This window comes from Tachypleus tridentatus, chromosome 7 (genome assembly GCF_004210375.1).
Source record: "Tachypleus tridentatus isolate NWPU-2018 chromosome 7, ASM421037v1, whole genome shotgun sequence".
In the NCBI taxonomy this organism is placed as follows: Eukaryota; Metazoa; Arthropoda; class Merostomata; order Xiphosura; family Limulidae; genus Tachypleus; species Tachypleus tridentatus.
In genome coordinates, this window is record NC_134831.1 from 9,946,306 (window position 1) to 9,966,733 (window position 20,428).

Consider the following 20,428-nt stretch of genomic DNA (forward strand, 5'->3'; position numbering starts at 1 on the left):
ACGTTATATAACATGTTTACTTGATAAATAGCAAAGTTCCCAGTGTACATTACGTTATATAATACGTTTACTTCGTAACAATCGAGGATCTCAGGGTACATTACATTAGGAAACACTTTTACTTGGTAAGAAGCCAGAATTCCATGGTAAATTACGTTATGTAACACTATTTGGTAAGAAGCAAGGTTCCTTGGGTACATGAATATATGTAACACACCTTTGCTTGATAAAAAGCCAGGTTTGCAGGGTACATATAATTATGCAACACCTTTACTTGGAAAGAAGCAACATTCCCAGGGTACATGAATCTATATAACACCTTCACTTGGTAAGGTATAAAGAAAACAAAATAAATAAATATTTTTATTATCACGTTTCAAGCAAAATTCATAAATAATAACAATTCACTATTGCAGTGGACAAAAATGGTCATCGGTTGTTTTTTTCTTTTCAGATTCCACCAGCCTACTACAGGGGTTTGGGATTCTTAGAACCAAAAGACATTTACTTAGCTATAAGCAAAAGGCTATAAATTCACAGACGCGTCTAATTTTATTTAAATATAATCCAGATTAACATCGGTGAAAGTTTCTTAAGATTACACTTTAGTAGAAATTTTTATTTTCTGTAGAATATTTAACTGTCTTTTGGAGAATAAAAAGCTACATTCTGACATAAAAAAGTCTAATCAAGTTACACTATATAGAACACGATTAAAGTAGTTTGATGCAGTTACACTATATACAAGTAGGCTAAAGTAATCTAATCAAGTTACACTATATAGACCTAGGTTAAAGTAGCCCAGTGAAGTTCACTCTATACAACAAGGTTAAATTACTCTAATGAAGTTACACTATATAGAACTGCATTAAAGTAGTCGAATGAACTTACGATCTATACAACTGGGTTAAATTAGTCTGATTAAAATATACAACTGGATTAAAGTAGTCTAATGAAGTTACACTGTATAGAACTTCGTTAAAGTAGTCTATTGAAATTAAACTATACAAATAGGCTAAAGTAGTCTTATGAGATTACTCTCAATACAACTAGACTCAAGTAATCTGATCAAGTTACATTATATCCAACTGGGTTAAAGTAGTCTAGTGAAGTTACATTCGATACAACTAGGCTAAATTAGTCTAATCAAGTTACACTATATAGAACAAGGTGAAAGTAATCTAATGAAGTAACACTATATAGAACTGGGTTAAAGTAGCCTAAAGATATTACACTCTATACAGTTAGGTTAAATTAGTGTTATGAAGATACTATATATACAACTGGGTTAAGGTAGTTTAATGAAGTTACACTCAAATCAACGAGGTTAAAGTAGTCTAATGAAGTTACACTGTATAGAATTGGGTTAAAGTAGTCCAATCATGTTACACTAGATACAACTGGGTAAAAGTAGTCTAATGAAGTTACCCTCAATAAAAATAGGTGAAATTAGTGTGATCAAGTTACACTAGATCGAACTGGGTTAAAGTAGTCTCATGAAGTTACAGTTTATACAACTTGGTTGAAGTAGTCTAATAACGTTACACTCTATTTAACTAGATTAAATTACTTTAATCGATTTACACTATGTATAACTAGGATAAAATAAAAAAAAATGAAGTTACACTATATACAAGTGGGTTAAATTAATTTAATCAAGTAACACTATAGAAAACTGGGTTATACTTCTGTAATCAAGTTAAGCTATACAGAAATGGGTTAAGATAGTCTAATAACGTTACATAATATAGAACTGGGTTAAAATAGTCTAATCATATTACACTAAACAAAATTGGGTTAAAGTAATCAAATGATTGGTTGGTTGGTTGGTGTGGTGTGGTGTTTTATGGCACAAAGCAGCTTGGGTATCTGCGCCAAACATCTGGTAAAAAGTTAAAATTAAAGTAAATTTAGTAAAATTCGTAAGAGGAAATTAAGTTAAAACAAAACAATGTTTAAAAAACATAAATAGCATAAAACCAGTGTTTACATCTAGTCTACAGTGGTGAGAGAAAAACTACAGTAATACAAGTTGTAAAGGACTTTCTGCAGCATAATTGTAGTTATCATAAGTTGCCAGGAAGACTAACAGGTAAGCTCAAAAATTACCGTTAGTCACCTGAAGTTGGCCTTTCTAGTCCTGGTTCCGAGTTATTTGACATTATGGCCATTTTCCAATTTCAAATCGAATAAGATGGATTTTGATTCTTAAAAAGGAATCACACTAAAAAAAGGTCTAATGTATAAATTAGAAAACTTAAACAGCATTAAATGATTAATGGCCTTTACAAATTAAAAACATTTCCAAGGTTGATAGTGTAACCATCACCAATAACACTGTCTAACGTTATGGATAAACCTTGGGATAGAACATGTTTAAAATCGTGCCGTCGTTGAGAGTCATAACGACCGCAAGAAAATAAAATGTGACTTATTGTGATCTGAGTGTTACACAGACTACACACTGGTGCATCAGTTCCAGGTAAAAGAAAACGATGAGTTAATAAACTGTGACTAGTGCGTTGTCTAGTTAGAACAACTTCTTTCCGATCCTTATAGTAACAAAACGGCCAAAGTCCAATATAGGGTTTTATTTGGAAAAGCTTGTTTTAATGTTGCTCACTCCAAGTCGACTGTCAACTGGCACGGAGCTGAGCCTTGAATACAGGACCATAGTTCATGTATGGAACAGGCACAGCAGTGATAGTGCCAGAGCAGATAGATTTAGCTGCGGTGTCGGCGAGCTCGTTCCCGCGAATACCAACGTGACCCAGTGTCCAGAAAAACTGGATAGAAGTAGATGTTAAAGAGAAATGGGCCAGTTGGTTTTGAATATCGGCGAAAACAAAGTGCGAACTAAGGTAAAGCGATTCTAGTGCCAGTAGAGAACTGTATTTCCAATCGGGAGTGTCTGCTTTTCTCAGATGACTTAAATATAGGTGACATTTGGAGACTGTAAGATGACATGGTGGGATGGGCTGACCAGTGGATACAGCACTGTTATCCAAGGACATACCCAATTCATCCAACTGCACCTAGATACGAAGGCCAAAAGAAGCAATGTCAGATTGTCTCTTCTGAAAAAGTATGGCCCACCGAAAAACGAAAACACAACCAAAACTGGAATGATTTGGTAAGGAACGAAGTTTCGAAGCATAAAGACAGTTAGTTGCAAATGGCCAAAGTACAAAGGAGGTTCATGAGACTTTGTGTATAAGCTCTGAACTGGGGGAGTGCAGAAAGTCCTGGTGCAGAGCCAAAGTTCTTTATGATGAATGGGGTCTAGCATCTTTAAATCCGAGGTCCTGGCAGAGCCATAAACTAGTGATCCATAGTAGTTTCGATTGAATAAGAGCTCGACATGACTTTAGCATAGAACATCGATCCACTCCCCAAGTGGTGGAAGAGAGGACATGGAGGATATTCAGTGCTCTTTTACATTTGACCCATAGCTGCTTGATGTATGGTATAAAGGTCAGCTTATGGTCAAAGATAAGCCACAAGAACTCTGTATCAGGGAAAACAGGCAGCACAATTTCACTAATATGGAATTCAGGATCAGGGTGAATACCATGTTGGCAGCAAAAGTGCATGCAAATGGTTTTAGAGAGAGAGAGAAGTTAAAGCCGTTTGCTGTGATTCACTTCAGTAAACGATTGAGGGCAGTCTGTAGCTGCCGCTCAATATACCTCATGTTTGACGACTGACATAAGATGTGAAAATCGTCGACATAGAGCCCGTCTGCAACAGTAAGAGGAAGTTATTCAGTGATGACATTAATCTTTATACTTACAAGTGTGACACTCAAAACACAGCCCAGAGGGGCTCCAAGTTCCTGTAGAAATGAGCGGGAAAGTGTCGAAACCACAGGAATTTCGAGTCTCCTGTCCATTAAAAATATTTAATAAAAATGAGCAAATGGCCACTAACCCATATATATGGAGGTCTCGCAAAATGCCATACCTCCATGTTGTATCATAAACCTTTTCAATGTCAAAGAATATTGATACAAGATATCGTTTGAGAAAGTATTATCTGATTGACGTTTTAAATCGAATCAGGAGGTCATTGGTGGAACATTGTCGTTAGAACCCACACTGGGTGGGCGAAAGGAAGTTGTTTGATTCGAGGAACCAAACAAGATGAGCATTAACCATCTTCTCCAAGGTCTTACAGAGACAGCTCGTCAAAGCAATTGGACAGTAGTTTGAAGAAGTCTTGGTATCCTTCCCAGGCTTAGAGAAAGGTAGGACAATAGCCTGGTTTCAGGCATCAGGAAAAACATTCTCCTGCCAGATCCGGTTAAAAATAATCAGAAGAATAGCAAGAGAAGCAGGAGATAGATGGCGCAGCATTTCATAGTGTACATCATCAGGTCCAACAGATGTGCTGCCAGACCAATGAAGGACCAGTTTAAGTTCAACCAGTGTAAATGGACAATTATAGTCATAGAGACAATCAGCTCGAAAGGAAAGAGGTGAACGCTGTGCCTGAATCTTGATGGCTAAGAAAGTGGAGGAAGAAGCAGAAATGCTAGATACCCAGCAAAAGTGATAGGTAGAGAGGACAAACAGCGAAGGTACGATTTAAGGAAACAGATGGCTAGGCCTCCAAGGGTATGTCGAGTGGAAAAGACATACTGATCAACCAACAGTACCACCCCTCCATGCACTCGTCCATCACACAACCTGTCAGTTCTGCACAAAGAAAACTGCCGAAAGGTGACTGTTTCGGCAGGTTTCAGAAATATTTCCTATAAGGAAAGACATACAGGATGGTAGGAAGCAATCAGTGTTTCGATGTCTTCCAGATTAGAATGTAAACTTCGACAGTTCCATTGTATCAAGGCCATTTTTATTTATATATAGGTGAATTGGGTGGAGAACCCTTCTGTTTACGACCACGTCTTTTTTCTTTACTGTCTTTATTCGAGGGAGGCCTATCGGCCTCCGTGGATCCTGTCCTGGGTCGATTGGGCAGATCTTTGGTGTTGGAAGAGGATTCCAGTGTCTGAGGACGTGAACGAATGGTCGTTTTGCATCTTGGGGTGGAAGAAGATGATACAATGGAGGAAATGCCTATACCTGGAACCAAAGAAAGTGGATCCTGTGATTTGCTGGAATGTATGTTAGGGACAGAGATGGGTGTTGAAGTAGTTTCATCAACTTTTTTAATCATGGAGGTCAAAAGACTTCATTTGGTTTGAGAACGATTCTTTTGGAGGCACAGGGATATCCGTCTACAATCCCAGTGTAGTAGTGGAATGAAGTGCAGCAACATACATCCGAGATAAAGTGGTGGACAGCAACTATCGAACCTCAGAGTAAGTAATGCTATGAATCGTTTTCAAACGCTGCATCTCATTTTCTTCCAACAATTTAGGGCAAGAACGAAAGTAGGACAGGTGAGAGCCATTGCAATTAATGAAATGAGGGTCCATTTCACACTCATAAGCATCATGGTCCTTGCCACTGCAACAAGCACATTTCAAGGAACCAAAACATGACGTCTTTAAGTGACCAAATCGCTAACACTGGAAACATCCGAGAGGGTTTGGAGTGTATGTCTGTACCCTGCAATTAAAATAACCTGTCTTGATGGTGGCAGGTGGACGTGGTAATGTAAATGGCAGAATGAAGACATTGGTCGGTATCGTAATTCCATATTTGCGAGTGGAGATATGCTTCACTGCAGAAATTCCTTGAGTGGAGAAACCAGCGAGAATTTCTGACTCGAGGATGTTCTTCAAATCCCTCTGAACAATAACTCCTCGTGATGAATTTAAAGTGGTATGAGGTGTAACTTCAATAGGTGTATCCCCAATTCCCTTTGAATGTAAGAGGAGTTCACTGTGCTTAGATGTGGATGTTTCCACCAATATGCCACCAGGCCGTAGTTTCTTTACTGACTATGGAGAGCCAGCAAGTCCCTTCTGAATGAAAAAGGAACATGTTTGCCCTAAAGATTTGTCTGAAAGAGAATGCAGAATAAGAAAATGAGGTACAACAGGTGTTACAGTTGTTGAAGATTTCTGCTCAGAATCTTCTAGACGTGGTCGTTTTTCACTATTTAAGTTTTTATTTGGAGGATCCATAATAAAAAAGGAATATTTCAGAGCCCACTCACCCCACCCACAATGGAGCCCGACGAGGGTTCGCACTGCAATGCCAAACAAGGACACTGCAGCAATGCCAGGGTTTCGTGAGAACTATACCCAAACACCAGCTCTAGACAAAATGTCCATAACACCTGTTGACAATATCCAACATTGGTACTTGGTTGACTCTCACCCACGTGGATCTGCCGATTGACCCAAGGAGGGCCACAACAAGGCAGGAATTCAAGCTCAAAGTGGTGTGTTAGGGTTGGACCCCTCAACCACCAGGATCTTCTCCTCCCTTCATGGGTCACAAAGCACAGCAAACACGTGGGTGGATGTTTAGATCCCACAGGAGGAAAACTGAAAGAACAAAACCTTTCTTAGGAGATTCCCTCACCATGTGCAGGAATCTACAACGAGGGGGTAGTCAAATAAAAGTACACTCCATTCAACATGTTTAAATTGGTGTAATCAAGTTACACTAGATAGAACTGGTTAAGGTAGTCTAATGAAATTACACTACACACAACTATGTTAAATTAGTCTTATGATGTTACACTATATAAAACTGGGTTAAAGTAGTTTAATGAAGTTACACTTTATACAACTAGGTTGAACTAGACTAATCAAGTTACACTCAATACAACTATGTTAAAGTAATCTTATCAAGTTACACTAGATAGAACAGCTTAAAGTAGTCCAATGAAGTTGCACCATTTCGAACTGGGATAAAGTAGACTAATAAAGTTACACTCTATGCAACTGGGTTAAATTAGTCCAAGTTACACTATACAGCTAAATTAAATTAGTCTGATCAATTTACTCTCAATACAACTAGATTAACTTACTGTAATCAATTTATGCTCTATAGAACAGGGTTAAATTAGTCTAATCAAGTTACACTATACAAAACTGAGTTATAGTAGTGTAATCAAGTTAAAAACTCTATAGAACTGGGTAATAGTCTAATGAAGTTTTACTGTATAGCATTCAGTTAAAGTAGTCGAATAAAGTTACACTACAGAAAACTGGGTTAAAGTACTCTAATGAAGTTACACTATATACAACTGGGTTAAAGTAGTTTAATCAACTTACATTTTGTACACCTAGGTTAAATTAGTCTAATGAAGACTTGAAGACGAAAGACTTTCGAAATGTCGTCCTTTACACTTATGTCCCCACAACAGACAGTTGACATCATTTCTACAATGTTTCACCAGGGTTAAATTAGTCTAATCAAGTTACACTCAATACAACTAGGTTAAAGTAATCTAATTAAGTTACAATAGATAGAACTGGTTAAAGTAGTCTAATGAAGGTACACTGTACACAAAAAGGTTAAATTAGTCCTATGAGCTTACATTATATAGAACTGGGTTAAAGTAGCCTAACGAAGTTGCACTCAATACAACTTGGTTAAATTAGTGTAATCAAGTTAAACTCTACAGAACTGGGTTAAAGTAGTCTAATGAACTTACAATCTTTCCAATTGGATTAAATTAATCTAATCACGTTAATCACTATACAACAAGGTTAAATTAGACTAACGAAATTACTCTCCACCCAACTGGGTTAAATTTATCTCATCAAGTTAACTATATAAAACTGGATTAAAGTAGTGTAATGAAGTTACAATCTATACAAGTGGGTTAAATTAGTCTGATAAAGTTACACTCAATACAACTGGGTTAAGGTAACCTAATCCTAAACAAAAAATAGGTCAAATTAGTGTAATCAAGTTACACTAGGTAGAACTTGGTTAAAGTAGCTTAATGAAATTACATTTTATGCAACTGGATTGAAGTTGTCTAATCATGTTACACTCTATACAACTTGGTTAAATTAGTCAAATCAATTTATACTATGCATAACTAGATTAAAGTAGTCTAATGAAGTTACACTATATACAACTGGAGTGAAGTGGTCTAATCACGTCACACTACATACAACTAAGTTAAAGTTGTCTAATGAAGTTACATTATACAGAAATGGATTAAAGTGGTCTAATGACATTACATTCCATAGAACTGGGTTAAATTATTCTAGTCAAGTTGCACTCAATACAATTAGGTTAAAATATTGTAATTAAGTTTTACTAGAAAGATCTAGGGCAAAGTAGTGTGATGAACTTACAATTTATACAAGTGGGTTAAATTAGTCTAATCAAGTTCCACTCTATAAAGCTAGGTTAAATTAGTGTGATCAATTTACACAAAATAGAACTGGGTAAAAAAATTTAACGAATTTACACTCTATACAACATGGTTAAATTAGTCTAATCATATTACTCTTTATACAACTGGATAGCATTATTCTAATCACATTACACTCTATTCAACTAGATTAACGTCTAATCTTGTTACACTAGATAGAACTGGGTGAAGTAATTCAAATGAAGTTAAACTCTATACATCTGCGTTAAAGTAATCCAATCGAGTTAAACTCCATACAACTAGGTTAAAGTAGTCTAATGAAATTACACTCTATACAATTGGATTAAACTAATCTAGTCAAAATTACTATATACAACAGGGTTCAATTTGTCTAATCAAGTTGAAATGCAACAAGGTTCAAGTATCTAACCAAGTTACACTAGACAAAACAGTTTATAGTCTAATAAAGTTACACTATGCAGAACAGGGATAAAGTAGTCTATAAAATTACACTATAGGTTATATTAGTCTTATGAACTCTACAAAACTAGGTTAAAATAGTCCAATGAAGTTACACTATATACAATTAAGTTAAGGTGGTCCAATGAGTCTTTTCTTACAGCAAAGCCACAAAGGGCTATCTGCTCAGCCCACCGAGGGGAATCGAACCCCTGATTTTAGCGTTGTAAATCCGGAGACATACCGCTGTACTAGCGGGGGGCATGGTCCAATGAAGTTACACTATGTACAACTAGGTTAATTAAATTAGTCTAATGAAGGTACATTCATTCCACAGGGTTAAATTCGTCTAATCAAGTCACACTATAGAAAACCGGGTAAAAGTAGTGTAATCAGGTTACATTCTAAAGAACTGGTTTAATGAAGTCTAATGAAGACACACTCTATAGAAGTACGTTAAAATAGTCTAATGAAGTTACACTATTTTCAACTGGGTTCAAGCGGTCGAATCATCTTACACTATATTAAACTGGGATGAGTCTAATCTCGTTTTACGATATACAACTCCGTTTAATTTGCCTAAAAAGTTACACTATATAGAAATGTGTTAATGTAATATAATCAAGTTGCACTCTATACAACATGTATAAATTATTGTAATCAAATTAAACTCAATACCACTAGGTTAAAGTATTCTAATGAAGTAACACTCTATACAAGTGGGTTAAATTTTAGTCTAATCAAGTTACACTATAGAAAAGTTGAAGTAGTGTAATCAGGTTATACTCTAAAGAACTGTTTTAAAGAAGACTAAAGAAATTACACTCTATACAAGTTAGTTAAATTAGTCTAATGAAGATGCATTATTTTCAACTGTGTTGAAGTAGTCTAATCACGTTACACTATATACAACTGGATTAAAATAGTCTAATGAAGTTACACTATATAGAACTGGGTTAGTTTAATGAAATTATACTACAGAATTGGATTAAAGTAGTCTAATCGAATTTACACTCTTTAGAATTGGGTATGGAATGTGAAGACACAATATTAAAAGTAATAGACTCTGGTTTGAAGTTTGATGATAAAATATTAAAAGTCATACACACTGGTTTGAAGTTTATTTTCATTTTTGAACATAAAAACTTGTATTTGCAAGTTGAGATTCACCATGAAACTTGCCAGTTATCAGTATTACATTTTATTATGAAATTGGATAAATCAAACTATCATTTTGTACCAGTGCACTGATCAATAGCATTAAAATATATCTCTAACGTACACGTTTACACAAAATTTCCAGTTTTATCAACCTCAATTCTGATGTTACAGTGACTTTAAACACTTAGAATATTTTAACCTTATGGACTTTCACTCTTGTGAGATCTCATGTTCAAGATACTTAGCAGCGTTTGTCTGTAAAATATTTCTGGGGTAAACAGTGACTAGGTTTATGTCATACAATAGTAGAGTTAATCTTTGGTACCTGTCATTTGGTCAGTGTCATCACTTCTCTAGAATAACGAAGTCAATCAGTTAAGTGTTTTATCACAAGTTTCTCCTTAGTTTTGACTAAGCAGAAGTTTTAAAGTAAAGGTAATTAATATGTTTATAAATTTAAGTAGACTACAACCTGTTATACTGAGCAGGACTAAGGTTAGCAGTAATTACAATATGTATTCTGGTTTAGTATATATTCAACAGGTATGTTTGTGTAAAATGCTGATGACATTGTTGATTTAAATATCTGAGATAATCCACTAAGTTCAAAACTGTTAACTATTCCAGAAGTTATAAATACATACACAGTGTGTATGTAAAATGTTATGTTGGTAGACACAAAGCTACAAAAAAATCTAACAATGGTACACTCACCATGAGTATCAAAACACAGTTTTTATCATTATAAACCTTCCTGGTTACTGCTGAGCTGCTGTGGGCTAATATGCTATGTAAATCACATTCATTCAAGGCCAATATTGAATCTTTAATTTGACAGCCAGAGAATAGTTGTATTAATCTATGTCAATGAAGTTGAATACCCAAAGAAGACAACACTTAAAATTATTGTTTGTGCTTTATGGTAGTTCTATAAATATATCCATTTATTTTATGTAGCCTAAAGTAAATAATCCACTCTCTAATTAATAAAGAAAAATATTAAATGGTATCTTCTAATAAAATTTAATTACACTGGTTTTCTGAAAATTCACATAATCAGTTCATTCATGAAGTTTAATAATTTTATTAATAGATACATTTAAACGTGGCACTGTATACCAGGACTCTGGTATGGTTAAGCACATAATAACAGCATCTCAATATAATTTTAATATCTGTTCTTTTATTAACTCACAAAATATAAACAAAAGAAAGCTGACTTAACCTTTAATTCTTCATGTTTGTAAAGATGAGCTCAGCATCACAAACACTTCAAATACAGATTTTAAATAAAACATACTAACAAAAAATATTGTACAATATTTTTATTAAATATTTGTCACCACTATTACTTCACGTTTCTTTCCAGTCTCTCAAAAATTAACGTTTTGTGCAAAAGTAAGCATTTTTAAAATTACTTTCAAAAACTCCTGAATCATATTTTGTCAAACCATATCATTAAATTTTCTACAGACCTCTTCTCAGAATCTCCTGAACTATTTCCTTAATAAACTATCAATTAGCTTTCTTCAAAATTGTTTTCAAAAGCCCCTAAGTTATTTTATGAAGAAACTATATCAATGATCTTCCTTTATTTGACAAAGTTTAAACACACACACCATCTTGGACTGGTGCTTAAATAATTTAACTTATATACAAGATGATTCACAAGATCACTGCAATAATTAATTGGTCAAATTTTCATATAAATAAAACGTGACCACTGACACCAAGATGTCACAAGCTGAGAGTCACAGTGAGAGTCGTCTTGGTGTTGAGCATGTTGAATTGATTACGAGTTTGTTTGAATGCAAAGTAAACACCACAATCTAAGAGGAGTAGACCTGCAGCAAAGAAAACAAAACTAGAAAGTGGGACTATTACTGGAAATCATAACTGTTTCCTCCAATGATGACAGATCAAAACTAGAGGAATATTCCCTGAGACACTTCATTTCACAATATAAAATCCCCTCTATTTCTGGTTTTCTGTCACAACAGGATCCGAGTTCTTTTTACCCACATGAACTAACTCTAAAAATCTTGATCATTTATGTTTGTCAGTACTAGACATACGATGATCAGATTTTGGAACTGTCAGAGTCTCGACCCTTCTTGTCTGTCGGCACCAAGTGTATGGCGGTCAGCCTTCGGCAACTTCATGGGTAGCAGATGAGTCAACTCCTTTGGGCTGAACTCCCGCTTACGATTATCCTGATAATCCATTTTTGGGGTAGTTTTAGTGTAGGAATTTCCACTGATTCTGTCTTTAGAAATTACCAATTTCAAACTAGAACCAGGAGAGGAGTTCGTTGGAGTGAGTGATGTCTTGTTAGCATCATTAGAATAAAGCTTGGATTTGGGTATTTTGATTTTCAAACTTTCTGCTATTGGACTTCCAGTTTCACTCCCAGAACCTGAGAGATGGTTACACTCTTGATCACGGTTTAACCTTATCTTCTCTTTTGGAATGGTTATTTTTAGACTAACTGGTTGGTTGGGGCTACTTACACAGTCAGTGAATTTCTCTTTCCCTGAACGTTTTTGTTTGTATTTTTCATGATGTTTACGTTTGGAAGTTCTCTCTAAAGGTGTCCCACAAGTTACCCTAACACCGTCTTTTACAGAATTAGTTACTGTTCCCGATTTAAAACTATTGGACATTTTCTCAATGCGTGGACTTCTTCGTTTGAAGCTTTTAAGTTTCTCATGAGTAGTTTCTTGGCTACTTTGGCTTTTGGAGTCCATACTGTTGTCATTTCTATAGATGATGTTAATATCTTTGTTTACCTGGCTACCAATGCCTGTTCCATTACTGTGATATTTTGGTTCAGAGAAAGTTGAAACAAGCCCTACAACCTCAGAACCCTCCAACTTTGTTATTTGAGGAAGTGAAGAACTTGTACTATGGGAAATGGATTGGACAAAGTTAGTAGACTGTTCTCGTTGAACATTATTGTCTGCCACTGAAGAGCCAACTAAGCATGAATTTTCAATTTGAATGGTTGGAAGTTTTTGTATGAAATCCTTGCTAGAAGAATCATTACTAGAAAAGTCCTGAAATAAAGCATCATTACCACTAGAACTGCCTAAAAAAGAATTTGGATGAGTGTGAACTGCCCTGTGGTCTTCATTAGACAAGATGCTGGAATGACATTTGATGTGACTTGAATAACTATTTGATAGCTGTCGTTTGTCTTGTAAACTTTGAGAAAAACCTATACTTGGCTCTTGGTGCACATCACTTTTCGTCGTTAAGTTCTGAGTCACATTTGTTACAAGATTCACATTAGCATGGGTCCTATGGTCTGTTAAGGACTGTCCATTTGTTGAGGGTTTAATAATCACTTGTGGTCGAGATACACTTGCAGAATTACAAAGTGTAGAGTCGTTTTTACAGTCCTGAGAAGTCTTTTCAACCATCTGCACCGGTGTTCCTGTCTTAATACATTCCACTTTGGGATGTTTCTCAGTGGAATGCAATTCCTTGCAAACAAACAAACAAAAAAAAACATAAATATGCTTTAAAACATCAAAGACATGAAACCACTAACTTTAGATTCAGAAGTAACTACATCAAGGTTTTCTAAAAGTTTATGATGTATTAAGATGTCATCCATACATATATTGAAACACCACATCCACATCTTTTATCTTTTATAGCTCTTCTTAAGAAACAAAGATTTATATGATTAATCATTTCAGCATTTAACAACACAAAAATTCAAAATCATTTACACCAGAAGCTGCAAATGTTTCACGCTGAATTAGAACAAATCAAAATTACACTAATGAAAAAGAGCAAAACAAAAATAACTCAATGCATAAACAACAAAATTAAAAACAATCCATTCCACAAACAATAAAACCAAATGGCACTAATGAAAGAACAAAATGCCATGAATAACAAAAACAAAAATTACTAATACTATGAAAAACAACTGACAGAATAACACACATACCCAGCAAGACAGACCAGGCTACTGATCTAAAAATCTAAACTTGTATGAATAACTAGTAATGCAGTATTAGTTGCAGAAAATGTTAAGCATCACATAAATTAATTCAACCATGAATTCTGGCACAGATACTTTCATACCTTCAACACCTACTAATATTGTGATTTTATCCTCATGTACTTTCTCTTATGTACTTTCAAAGTGATAAAACACAAATTAAAACTTATAACTCTTTACCTAGAGGTAAATATTACCGACTGCATTCACAAATACCTTTTTTCCAGAGCTTAAACTCAGCATTTTTCGTTTCACTCTACTTGGACATTTCTCTAACACTGCAGAAAACTCAGCTGCCAATTCTGGAGATAAGCAAGAAATTAAAGATTTACATATAAATCACACATACATTTTCTGTAGTGTCAAATAAAGTTTCCAACTTTACTACAACATACTTGAGTAATAAATGACTGGTTTTGACTTACTAGCTTATTTTCATGAAAAGTTTTAATGCACAGCAATCTATTTGATTGTAATAAGCAAGATTTACTACACAGAAACCAATATTATGATTAAAACAAAGGTCTTACCTTCTAAGGATTCTCTAGTAAGGCTTTTGTCCACAAACCAAAACCATTCTTTTCCATCTATCAACTGAGGTAGCTAGCAAATAAACCAAAGAAAAATTATACTGTCTATCACACATCACTTCTAGAAACTCATGATTTCTAAACAGCATATTATGTACAGTAAGAACTTAAACTTGTACTGGATATCTTATTGGATAAGACTAGCCTATAAAAAACAATTCTTCCTGCTTTTCAACTACCAGACATGAGTTTACTTATTTCATTGTTTACAAGCACAGTGATAAAACTAGTTTGTATGGTTGCTCTTAGTTCAACTATCAGTTTATCAATACATCTGTATGTTACTTTTAATTCAACTTCTAGGTTACTAAGATTACTCAATAAACAGTACAGTTATATTTTCAGACTAGATAATACCACACAAAGACTGAGGTATGTTGTTGAATTCTGTTTTCCTACGCTAAAACATACTTACATCCCAATTAGATCGTTCACATGCTAATTTTATACACACGCAAGACACTGTGGTTGGTTTACACTGGAGACACATGGTAGTCAGTTGGAGACTGTAACAACAAAAAGAAAGAATTACACAGAAGTTGGTTACACATAACTCTCATGAAAACATTCCAACTTTTTTAAAGTTTAAAAATACATAAATAAACAACCAAGTATTCGTAGACTGACAATTTAATAGTACACAATTCTGAGTTGAAAGACTGTAGAATAACACATTTGCCCCTCAGCAATTTAAATGATTGCTTTTGTCATATATTTTCCACAAGGCTTTAAAAAACAACAACAAATCCACAGAAGGAACATATTAACTAATTCAGTATGTAGTAGTTGGCAGGCTAAGTATGTAATATTCTATGTCTATATAATGCTGTCATTGAGAAACGCAGTTTGGTGATGTGTTCAAAATTTTACTTTCTTATATAATTTCTGTACAGCATGTTGGTGTATAAAATAAACAAACAACCTGAAACACAACAATGTTGTTTATACTCATTAAACACTCCAATGTTTCACTTTAACTTCTTCACGTGTTCAATAAACACAAATGGAAACTGACACTACAAACCTTTCACAGAAATACTTATATTGCAGGTTTCAGTTTCTGTTTTAGTTAACACTCATGAAGAAGTTGTGAAATGAATCAATAAAAGTCTAACTAAATAAAATTAATATTTTCATGTAATAGTTATTAATTTCATATATAAACATTTTTGTGCTTTAATTTAACAGTTTTATATATTCCTAAACCACAACTGTAACTAACACGGTTTTTATCCCACAATTTTACAATGACATTTTCACGTTCTTAATTTAACAAATCAAACTATACAACAACCACCACATTTGTTAACTATATTTGCAACACATATGGTTAAAACTACTAATCATGTTCTTAACGTAACAAATTCAACTATACAACAACCACCATATTTGTTAACTGTATTTATAACAGATGTGGTTAAAACTATGAATCAAGTTCTTAATTTAAGAAATCACTCTACACAACAACCACCAGATTTTTTAACTATATTTGTAAGTGATAAGGTTAAAACTACTAATAATGTTGTTAATTTAACAAATCAAACTATACAACAAGCACCACATTGGTTAAATATATATATATATAAAATAGATGTGGTTAAATCTCCTAATCATGTTCTTAATTTACGAAATAAAACTATACAACCACCACATTTTTTAAATTTATTTCTAACAGATATGATTAAAACTACTTACTAATCAAGTTCTTAATGTAACAAATCCAACTATACAAAAAACACCACATTTGATAACTATATTTTTTACAGATATGGTTAAAACTAGGAATCAAGTTCTTAATGTAATAAATCAAGCTACACAACAAGCACTAGATTTGTTAACTATATTTGTAAGTGATAAGGTTAAAACTACTAATAATGTTCTTAATGTAACAAATCAAACTACACAACAAACACCACATTTGTTAACTATACTTACAACAGATACAGTTAAAACTACAAATAACATTATTAATTAAACAAATCAAACTATACAACATTCACCTCATTTGTTAACTGTATTTATAACAGATACGGTTAAAACTATGAATCAAGTTCTTAATTTTACAAATCAAACTATACAACAAACACCATATTTGTAATAGATATGGTTAAAACTGCTAAATGTTACTCAAAAAACAGTGTACATTGAATTTAGTTATTACAATTTCTCATCATAACTAACTTGTGTTTACAGATATATCCTCATTCAAACTTGTGTGTAATCACATACAAACCTACATCATACCAACTTACAAGTATATGTACCTTCATCCTGATTTGTGTTTTTATATACATATCTTCATCCAACTTACTTGTGTATGTTTATATGTACCTTCATCCTGATTTGTGTTTTTATATACATATCTTCATCCAACTTACTTGTCTATGTTTATATGTACCTTCATCCTGATTTGTGTTTTTATATACATATCTTCATCCAACTTACTTGTCTATGTTTATATGTACCTTCATCCTGATTTGTGTTTTTATATACATATCTTCATCCAACTTACTTGTGTATGTTTATATGTACCTTCATCCTGATTTGTGTTTTTATATACATATCTTCATCCAACTTACTTGTGTATGTTTATATGTACCTTCATCCTGATTTGTGTTTTTATAAATTCATTTCATTACTTGTTTGTTAGATTTATATATATTTGTAATTGATTTATACAATATCTGTTATTACACAGTTCACCCTGGTAAAAATAATTTGAATTTTTTTTTTGTAAACAAACCAGTAAAACTAATTTTAATTATATGATTTTGTTACATCAGTTTATTATAGTGTTCACTTAAATTTAAACCCCAAAACAATACATACTTATTCAAGACAAAATAAGTCATAATTTCACTAAGTAGAAAACAGCACTTACAGAAAACAAGAACTTGAAATGTCTACAATGAAAAGCATGAAGATGTACATTTAAACAACAAAACCAAACTTATCTACCTCTAAGCACATCTAAGACTAATCAGATCTTTTACCTATGTCTATTAACAGTCAGTTAGATATTGAAAAGTAATACAAAACAGTGGTATGTAATCTGGTAAAACAGAAGTGACTTATCTGGTTTATTGTTGTAGAACATATAAATTACAGCAAGAAAGTAAGCCAATATTGGGTCAACATAAGTCTTCCATACATGAAACACTGCCACTGCTTCACAATAATCATATGTGCCATTTCAAAACAATGCACTTGAACTGATACTTCGAGTTACCAGAAATGTCACAGATCTTAAACATCTTATCATATCACCATCAAAAATATACCAATGATGCAGTTATTAAAATCAGAAAAATCAGAACATCACCTATAAGATATCAAATATAATAACAGAAACATCAGAATAACATCTGTAAGATATCAGGTGCAATAATAGAAACATTAGAATATCATCTTTTAGATACCATGTATAATAAAAGACAAATTAGAATATTACCTATAAGATACCAGGTATACTAACAGAAGCATTAGAATACCACCTGTAAGATAACAGGTATAATAGAGTTATCAGAATATAATCTATTAGATACCATGTATAATAACACAAACATTAGAATATCACCTTTAAGATATCAGGTATATAGTATAAAAGTTATAAGAATATCATCTGTTAGATACCATATATAACAACAGAAACATTAGTATATCACCAATAAGACACAAACATTAGAATATCACCTGTATGATACCATGTAAGAAAACAGAAACATTAAAATATCACCTGTATGATACCATGTAAGAGAACAGAAACATTAGAATATCACCTGTAAGATATCAGGTAGAATAAGAGTTATCAGGATATGACCTGTTAGATATCAGAATATTACCTGTAAAATATTAGGTGTAAGAGGAGACACCCTAGGATATCACCTATAAGATACCATGTATTATAAAAGAAACATTACAATATCACCTGTATGATACCACACATAATAACAGAAAGATTAGTATATCACGTATCATAACAGAAACATAAGAATATCAGCTGCAGGATATCAGGTATAATAACAGAAATATTAGAATATCAACTGCAGGACATCAGGTATAATAAGAGAAACATCAGAATATCACCTGTAAGATACCAAGTATAATAATAGAAACATTAAAATATCAGTAAGATACATGTACAATAACACAAAAAATAGGATATCACCTGTACAATACCAGGTATAAAGACTGAAACATTAGGATATCACTTGTTAGATGCCACGTATAATAACAAAAATTAGAATATCAGGTACAACAACAGAAAGATTAGAATATCACCTGTAAGATACAAGGCATACTACAGGGTGTTCAGAAAGTCACTGTGCACTTATATATTTATTAACAGACAAAACTGCACAGTGACTTTCCGAACACCCTGTAATAGGAACATTAGAATATCAGGTATAATAACAAAAACATTATAACATCAGCTGTAAGATACAAGATATAATAACATAACAATTAGAATATCACCTGTATAAGGTATAATAAGAAACATTAGGATATCAGCAGTAAAATACCACATATAACACAAAAATCAGAATATCACCTGTAAGATACCAGTATTAATAAGAGAAACTTTAGAATATCATATGTGACAGTGAATAAAGAGTACTTAAAAAACAGAACATGACCAAGTACAAAGAATACTTTAAACAGATCATGTATGAACATTTCTTAAAAAACAAAACATGACCAAGTACAAATAATAATTTAAACAGATCATGTATGAATGTTCCTTAGAAAACAAAGCATGATCAAGTACAAAGAGTACTTAAAAAACAGAACACAAACAAGTACAAAGAATACTTTAAACAGATCATGTATGAATGTTCCTTAGAAAACAAAGCATGATCAAGTACAAACAGTACTTAAAGAAACTACATCTGTATCTTTTGGCAGAATATTACAAACAAATTACTCCCAATCCTCTCTTTGAATAATACAGAAAACTTCATCAAGTAATGGAACTTGGTAGTACAGTAAAATAGCCAAAATAGTCTTAATGGAACTTGGTATTATAGTAAAATAGCCAAATTAGACTTAATGGAACTTACTATTACAGTAAAATAGCCAATTAATTAGTCTTAACGGAACTTGGTATTAGAGTAAAATAGCCAATCAGGCTTCTAGCAAGAGTGACTGTGGTTTTGATTTGGAATATTAATATTTTAATGAAACATACTTACACCAGTAAGTCACACATCAGAAAATAATATTAAAAAAGGATCCAACTAGACTGTACAAAGATATACTGGTAGCTGATGAACTAGTGAGGTAGCTACAAGTCTGGAAAAAATCTCTAAATATCAAGAAACACAAGATAGTAATTTAAACACAACCTGTCAGTGGCCAAAAAGTAGGAGGTCTGGGCAATGTCCTTGCTTGCTGTGTGCAGGAGTTCCAGCCAAACCAGACACAGGCAGATCAGGGGCACCGAGAGGAAGGGGAAAAAAAAAAATGTTAGACCACCAAACAACTGTGATCTAACACTAGAAACTACTTTGAAAAACAATTGTTAGATTTGAACAAGTGATATCATATAAATTACTTCCAATATACAAGAAGTACTCTATATATTCATAAGAACCTACAAGTAATTGTTTTAATATAAAAAAAAACTTGTATATTTTCAAATAAATATTTTAAAGTGAAAATGACTTGTATTTTTAAGTTAGGCATGTGATACACTTTACCAAAATTTCAAAATCAAATAATGGTTTGTTTAGTAGAAGTATTATCCACCTTAAATGTTACTGTAACAAGAAAATAACTTTCTCTCTTACATTTAAATAAACTTTTTCTCCATACAGTATGAAACAAAACAAAATCATATGTTACAGATTTGTGATAACTCAGTTTAAGAGTTATTTTATATACATACCAAGAATATTTTTAATATAACATGTATAAAATACAAAACTAACTAAATGTTCTCTCTCATGTT

General features: G+C 33.1%; 2 protein-coding genes across 2 annotated transcripts in view; one reads left to right on the forward strand and one right to left on the reverse strand.

The window, feature by feature from the left end:
• Positions 1-682, forward strand: part of LOC143254925 (cytochrome P450 3A24-like) — a 47,020-nt gene extending 46,338 nt beyond the window's left edge. The window contains exon 15 of the mRNA XM_076509837.1: positions 455-682. Coding sequence (XP_076365952.1) covers positions 455-532 — 78 coding nt within the window. The 3' untranslated portion in view covers positions 533-682. The remainder of the gene's footprint in view (positions 1-454) is intronic.
• A 10,259-nt stretch (positions 683-10,941) lies between these two features.
• Positions 10,942-20,428, reverse strand: part of LOC143255078 (uncharacterized) — a 28,991-nt gene continuing 19,504 nt past the window's right edge. Inside the window, exons 6-10 of the mRNA XM_076510170.1 lie at positions 19,824-19,869; positions 14,894-14,984; positions 14,419-14,491; positions 14,105-14,190; positions 10,942-13,358 (exon numbers count right to left, since the gene is read on the reverse strand). Coding sequence (XP_076366285.1) covers positions 11,970-13,358; positions 14,105-14,190; positions 14,419-14,491; positions 14,894-14,984; positions 19,824-19,869 — 1,685 coding nt within the window. The 3' untranslated portion in view covers positions 10,942-11,969. The remainder of the gene's footprint in view (positions 13,359-14,104; positions 14,191-14,418; positions 14,492-14,893; positions 14,985-19,823; positions 19,870-20,428) is intronic.